Here is a 7,862-nt window from a genome sequence, read left to right as displayed (position 1 = left end):
GTTGTTGACAAAATTTTACTGTAATGTTACTATTACGTTATCCTACACAATTTGTATTATTTTGGATGAATAAATAAATAAATAAATAATAATCTATACATATAAATAAAATTGGAGTGTCTGTTTGTAATATTAAAATAACCCCTTTTTACATACATATGAATATAAATACGGTATGTTTGGGATATGGTTGAATTTTGCTTAACGTATTTTGTGTAATGTCTAGAGCAAGGAAACACACGTCTGTTCTGTAGTAATTTGTATTTGCAACTAAATGGAATAACATGCCGCCCACCAAAATGACTATAAGTTATTTTAAGAAACAATTTTTAAACATATGAATAATGAATTTAACATTATATAAAACTACTATCAGTATTTACAGGTAAGTAACACAATTTACTAATTGATTTTTTTACAATATTATCGCCACTTTTCACGCTGTAAACTCTAGTAACACTATCTTATCCAGGATTTGATAACTCTTTATTCGCACCAATAAAGTTTCTTCCTTGATCGCTCCATAAGTGTGAGCACTTTCCCCTCCTGGCAGTAAATCGTTTGAATGCTCCTATGAATCCTTCTGATGTCATATCTCCAACTAATTCTAGATGAATGGCTTTAGTAGCCATGCATATGAATATAGATATATAGGCTTTCTTAGTTTTCATGCCTCTGCCCTTCGATATCAATACTTGAAATGGACCAGTAAAATCCACACCGCTGTGCAAAAACGGTCGCGAAGGCGTCACACGCGCCTTTGGCAAATCTCCCATAATCTGAGTTCTTGCAACAGCATTGTGTCTTGCACATATCAAACATTTACGTATGTATGACTTGATCATACTTTTCCCTCTTAATATCCAATACTTAGAAGTCAGGTACGTCAGCATCACTTGTACACCTCCATGTAAAGTTTTACCTTTTTTTTAGTTGTATGTGCCTCAGCCACAAGCAAATATGTCAATCTGTTTTTATGACTGAGTATGATTGGATGTTTGCTTTCTTCGTTTATATTGGCGTGTCTGAGTCTTCCGCCCACCCTGAGGACTTGTAGTTCATCTAAGTATGGATTCAATGATTTTAGACTGCTACTTTTTCGTACCATGTTTTTGTTTCTTAACGATTCAATTTCATCCTCAAAATCATGTTCTTGGCTCATTTGTATGCATACATGTAATGAATCATCTATTTCTTTTGTTGTTATTGTATTACTTATATCTTCTGATGATAATTTAAATTTTAGAAATCTCTTGCATAGCGTTATTACTTTCAATAATTCTGTTAATGTGTCGTAATTTTCAAATTGTGAATATATACTAGTTTCTTTTTCTTGTTTATTTATGTTCAAGTGTGCATGTATAACCGTTTTCCTTTCCTCATCTGTCTGTATATAACTTGGCTTTTGAAATTCTATCTTTTGATCGGACAACCATTTTGGCCCTTTCCACCATAATTTCGACTGTTTCAGATCTTTAAGAAACATTCCTCTGGAAGCTATGTCTGCAGGATTGTCACGAGACTTCACATAGTACCATTGCCTGTTGTTGGTGTTATCAATTATTTCTACAACCCTGTTCGCTACAAAAGGTTTCCATTTACAAGGTTCTCCACGTAGCCAAGATATAACAATAGTGGAATCAGTCCACGTAAAAACTTGAGACATTGACAACTTCATTGCATGTGTTACTTGTTTGAGCAATCTCGACAGTAAAACAGCACCACAAAGCTCTAAGCGTGGCAGTGATATTGTCTTTAATGGAGCTACTCTTGTTTGCGCAGCAATGAGAGTGGTAGTTACGGTTCCGTTGGAATTAACAACGCGACAGTACACTACCGCCGCATAAGCTTGCATTGAAGCATCGCAGAATCCGTGTATTTCAATAGCTTCTTTCTCTTTATTATATGTATGTAACCATCTATCTATATGTATGTCACTTACGTTTTTAAAATCATATTTAATTATCTTCCATTCATCTATCAGTGATTGACTTATTTCTTCATCCCAACTGTATCTCTGAATCCAAAGTCGTTGTATAAATATTTTTGTTTTTACTAATAACGGTGCTATCCATCCCAGCGGATCGTAAAGTTTTTGCATGTCTGACAAGATTCTTCTTTTTGTAACAGTGACTGATTCATCATGTGTTGTTGTATTATACTCGAATTTGTCAGTTTTTAAGTTCCATGAAATACCCAATGCTTTTGTAGTACCATCAATATTTAGATCTAAGTGCACATTTGATGATCGTTCGTTTGGTGTAATAGCTCTCATAAATTCAGCATTGTTAGATGACCATTTCTTTAGTTTGAAACCACCTTGTTGTAATAGTTCTCTTAACTCTTTGCTGGCTGCTATGGCTTCCTTTACATTATCACAACCGGATAGAACATCGTCTACGTAGAAATCTTCTTGTAATATTCTACTGGCAATAGGATAATTGTCGCCTTCATCATAGGATAGCTGCATGAGTGTCTTAACAGCCAGGTATGGAGCTGACGCCGTTCCAAACGTTACTGTGAGCAAACGGTAATCTTTCAGAGGTTCGTTAGGGTTGTTTCTCCATAAAATTCTTTGAAAGTCAGTATCTTCTTTTGCTATTAAAATCATACGATACATTTTTTCAATGTTAGACACAAAATAAACAGCATGCATTCGCCATCTCATCAACAGACTTCTGAGATCTCCTTGCAGTACTGGTCCCAGCAACAGCTCATCATTCAGCGAGGTGCCGTTTGAACCCTTGCATGATGCATCAAACACGACACGTGTACTGGTAGTCTCCTTTCCTTCGCGAATGACTGCGAGATGTGGTATGTATATTGATTTTTTTGTATAAATTTCTTTTTCAGGTACTTCTTCTATATGTTTCATATTTATGTATTCGTTTATTACTTCCGTGTATTTTTCTTTTAATTGTGGTTGTCTGTTAAATCTTTTCTCTAGCTGTATAAATCTATTTAAAGCTATTTCTCTTGTGTTTCCGTCTGGTGATATCGGTTTATCTGTCTTAAATGGTAGCTTCACTATGTATCGTCCCTCATCATTTCTTTTGTATGTTTTCTCATAAATCTCTTCACAAAGTTTCTCTTCTTTTGTATATTTTCTTTCAGTGTTCATGTCTACCTCCCATATAACTTTCAGTATCTCGTCTACATCAACTGCATGATGCGCGAGTAGAAAGTTTGATTCTTCAGTTGTATTTGCACCAGAATATATCTCACCTAATAAGATCCAACCAAGACTTGTTTTTGCTGCACATGGTGTTCCAGGTGGACCTCTGACTAACTCTGGTTGTAATATCTTAGCATATTCTTTAACACCTAGAAGGAGATCGATGGAGCCTGGCGTACAATAACTGGGATCAGCTAAGTGTAAACCTTCTAGATGTGGCCAATTGTAAACAGCAAGTGATTTTGTGGGTATCTTAGTAGTCAGTTGTTGAGCAATGACATATGCTTGTACTTGTATATTGTAATGTGAATCGTATCTAGAAACTACTTTGAACTGAACTACTTGATTTACATTTGATCTCATAGATCCCATTCCGACTATGCTTCTTTTCGCTGTTGTTCTTGTGAGTTGTAGTAATTGAGTTGCTTTTTCGCTGATGAATGATGATTCAGACCCTGGATCTATTAGCGCTCTTAACACAGTATTATGACCATGTTCATTTGTGACAATGACCATTGCAGTTGCTAATAGAGCTATTTTCTGTCCAGTATTGCAATTAGACGCAACCATTGTATTGACTCGTATTTCCTCTTGCTCTTCTACACTGGATTGTAATGACACAGTCGGTTGTATGGTGCTTATTTGACCCGAAGTGTCTGCTTTCTTCTGTAAGTGTAGAAGCGAATGGTGACGTTTGTGACAAACATGACAGGAAACTGGTATACGACATTTTAATACCGTATGTCCTGGTACTAGACAGTTGTAACAAAGATTATTATTCTTTGCGTATTCTTGACGTTCCAGTGGGCTTAACTTTGTAAACTCCTTGCAATGACATAAAGCGTGGTCACTCTTGCACATAACACAAATTTTGTTTGAAGTTGTTACATGGTATGATTTTTCTTTTACAGTTCGCTCTCTTGTGTATGAAGATGACGGTGTAACTAATTCTAGTGTACGAAACTGTGATTCTAAAAATTTCTTCAAGTCAGTCCACGTAGGCAACTCATCTGTATTTTCTTTATAAGCATACGCCTCCCATTGTTTATGTGACTCTGGGTCCAACTTCTGTACAACAAGAAATATAATTATCGGATCCCAAGAATCGGTGGTAATATTTAAATGTTGTAAATTATTTATACACTCAGATGTAGTGTCTAACAATGACTTAATTTGATTAGCAGACTGACTAGCAATTTTCTTTTGTGTAAATAATCGTTTTAACAGAGAGTTAACTATCAATCGTTTGTTACCGTACCGGTCCTTCAATGTATTCCACGCTAGTGCATAATTATTCTCTGTTATTTGTATATGCTTCAATAAATGCTCCGCCTCACCGCTGACACTTGTTTTCAAGTAATGTAATTTTTGTACACTGCTTAGAGATGTGTTATTGTGTACCAATGAAATAAATAAATCTTGGTACCTTGTCCACGACTCGTACGTTCCTAGGAACTGGGGTAAATTAATTTTCGGAAGTTTCACTTGAATGTTTGAAGTGTCCCGCGGTATTCTTTCAACTGAACGTGACACTGGCAACGCTGATAACACATCTTTAAGGTCGGCTTCCAAGCACAAGTACACATCTTCATGTAAATAGTATTCTTCATTTACGAAATACGGCAACAAGCTCCTTTGTTCTCTGGTCGTAGTGCGTATCAATTCTTCATGTGATTTCTTAAAATTCGTCCAATAATCCTCAATACACTTCAATCGTGCTTCAATGTATCCTTTTGTTAATCGTGACTTCGGGCATTTTTTAAGATTCACTTGTGTTTTCTTCAATAAATTCCCTGTTTCTTCAAGTATACTGATGATTTGGTCCAAAGTAGCCATATTTCATAAAATAGTCTTCCAAATATCAATTTATATACAAGTAATGTAAATGGCGTAAATTATAACTATTCAACTTTAAAACTTTAAAAATATGACTCGGCGATGTACTTAAGCAATACAATGTTGTTTGTTTCTTTGTTCTTTTGTTCTCGACGATGGGTCGGCTCGGCGCGGCGGTCAGCAGGTACTCGGTACAATTCTCAGGTAGTCCGGCTCGATTGCGGCCATATAATGTTTGGGATATGGTTGAATTTTGCTTAATGTATTTTGTGTAATGTCTAGAGCAAGGAAACACACGTCTGTTCTGTAGTAATTTGTATTTGCAACTAAATGGAATAACACGGTACATACACCAAAATAACATATTTTACAATTTTTGTCTGTCTGTCTGTCGGTCTGTTTGTTCCGGCTAATCTCTGAAATGGCTGGACCGATTTTGACGGTACTTTTTTTGGCAGGTAGCTGATTTATAAGGAGTAACTTAGGCTACTTTTATTTTAGAAAAATAAAGTTAAATTCCACGCGGACGAAGTCGCGGGAACAGCTTGTTTTTAATAAAAACGGTTTATTTGATAGAAAAAACATCTCTTTTGTGGTACTTGAGAATGTTGAAGCCTGTTGTTTGTAATATTGAAATAACCGTTTTTTACTACTTGCATATGAATATAAATACGGTACATACACCAAAATAACATATTTTACAATTTTTGTCTGTCTGTCTGTTTGTTCCGGCTAATCTCTGAAATGGCTGGACCGATTTTGACGGGACTTTTTTTGGCAGGTAGCTGATGTAACAAGGAGTAACTTAGGCTACTTTTATTTTAGAAAAATAAAGTTAAAAACCATGTGGACGAAGTCGCGGGAACAGCTAGTGTATAATATATTAGAGATACCTACGTGTTTTTTTATTGATGATTAGCTGTACACGGGATTTCGTCCGTGTGGAATTTCACTTTATTTTTCTAAAATATAAGAAGTTAAATTCCACGCGGACGAAGTCGCGTGTACAGCTAGTTGTCGGTAGTCTAGCGATTTATCTAGCACACCGCTTTGATTCCTGCTTGGTGGTCGAGGGTTCGATTCCTCGCACGCTGCAAACATTTGTATTCATGAGTATGATTGTTTGTAACGGTCTGGGTGTTTTCTATGTATAATAATATGTATGTATTTACGAAAAAAAAAATCTTTGTATTTGTATCAGTTGTCTGGTACCCATAACACAATGTTCAGCTAGCTTAACTTGGGTCTAGATGAAGCTGTGTGAATTGTCCTGAGATTACTATTATTACTATAATAAATCTTTTCAAATCAGCCGATGTTTATTTTTGCCATAATACGTGCTGTTACCATGTGATAATATTACGTACGTACTTATTACTGTTTTAAATGTGATGCGTTCATTATTTATATTTCCTTTGAATTAAAGACAAATGTATATATATATATATTTATATACACTTGCACACTTAGTTGATCCAGCCACGATCCGTAGATATTGCTGATTCCACTATCTCTCTCTTTCTACCACTATAACGGTAGCGTGGCGAAACGGCAACATGTTGCCGTTCCGCGTTCTACCACTATCTTTGTATTCTAATATGCGATGTTGCCGTTCCGACCGAGACCATGCGTTGTTGCTAAATGTATTCGTAGATAGTAGTAGATACCTATACTCGATATATATTTTTTCAACAATTTCCTGCAATAGTGAATCCGTATCGGCAAATTTTTTTAAATGCACAAAGATTTTTTGGCTCTGAATATATTTAAAAATCATTTACTTGTGTGTTGATGAATTTATATACTAGTACATGAAGTACCTAATACTTGTTTTGATTTGAATAGGTAGCGATATTATGAATTTATTATACGTAATCTAAAAATTTTGACGAAATAAAAGTAATTAGTTATCTGTTAACCTTGACTTCATACTGGCACCAGTATTATCAGATGATGAACATACTCTTCGAAAACTTACAGCAGAAATATCGTGTTTGGACTCATTAGATAGGTCTCGATGAATAGAGTTTAAAAAACTTAAAATAAATGGTAAATTAGAAATAACGTATAAAAACACTCTACGTAAAATTCAACCACTTTAAAACTTAATAATAATAATTAGGAAAAGAGCAAAGCTATAAATGCACTGAAAGTAATTGATGGCTTCCACACAATATTTTCAGTACTAAACAACTCTGTTTGTTCAGTAAAAGTGTAAATACACTGGTAACCTTTAATCCTATTTTATATGCAAACATTACATATGCAAACCCTAAAGTTTTATTTCAGAATGGCCAGTAGTTTTGAAGAAATAAGTCTTTGAAATTGTACGTGTAACTTATATATATACTAGTTTTTTCACCATAACAAGCAACACCAATATGGCCTAGTTAGTAGTGTACCTGTGTAACAATACCACATTACCACACAGACACTCCGAGTTCGAATTTCTTTCCGTCCGTTTACTTTTATTATTTATTTTTTTGTTTTTTTTTTTTAATTAAATGTTTTAATAATCAATTTAATTTATACGACTATTAATTTATAATAAAAACGTAGTTAAGCATTAAATTAATTTTACTAGTTAGGAATGTACCTGTGTACTAACTTACCACACAGCCATCCCGGGTTCGATTCCTACCATTGGCTATTTTTTTTTTTTAAACTAATATTTAAAATTAACTATTTTAATAATTAAATGAATTTAATCGATAAAAACGTCGTTAAGTATTAAATTAATTTTAAGTGATATTAACTATTATATTATGCATAAAAAATATTTTGTGATAATAAAGAAAATACATTTAAAATGTTTTACTTGTTGTGTTAATTATTTATAAGATCTTACTAT

At 34.3% G+C, this 7,862-nt stretch overlaps 1 protein-coding gene across 1 annotated transcript; it reads right to left on the bottom strand.

The window, feature by feature from the left end:
• Nucleotides 1-892: 892 nt before the first annotated feature.
• On the bottom strand, nucleotides 893-3,907 carry LOC131848996 (uncharacterized). Its single transcript, XM_059198967.1, has one exon. The coding sequence runs from the start codon at nucleotides 3,743-3,745 to the stop codon at nucleotides 893-895; it is 2,853 nt and encodes a 950-aa protein (XP_059054950.1). The 5' UTR covers nucleotides 3,746-3,907.
• Nucleotides 3,908-7,862: the final 3,955 nt, after the last annotated feature.

Source organism: Achroia grisella, unplaced genomic scaffold, assembly GCF_030625045.1.
Source record: "Achroia grisella isolate CSIRO2021 unplaced genomic scaffold, CSIRO_AGI_Agris_v1 utg618, whole genome shotgun sequence".
NCBI classification, from domain to species: domain Eukaryota; kingdom Metazoa; phylum Arthropoda; class Insecta; order Lepidoptera; family Pyralidae; genus Achroia; species Achroia grisella.
Note: the sequence above shows the minus strand (reverse complement) of the source record. Positions and strands in the feature narration are given on the sequence as shown.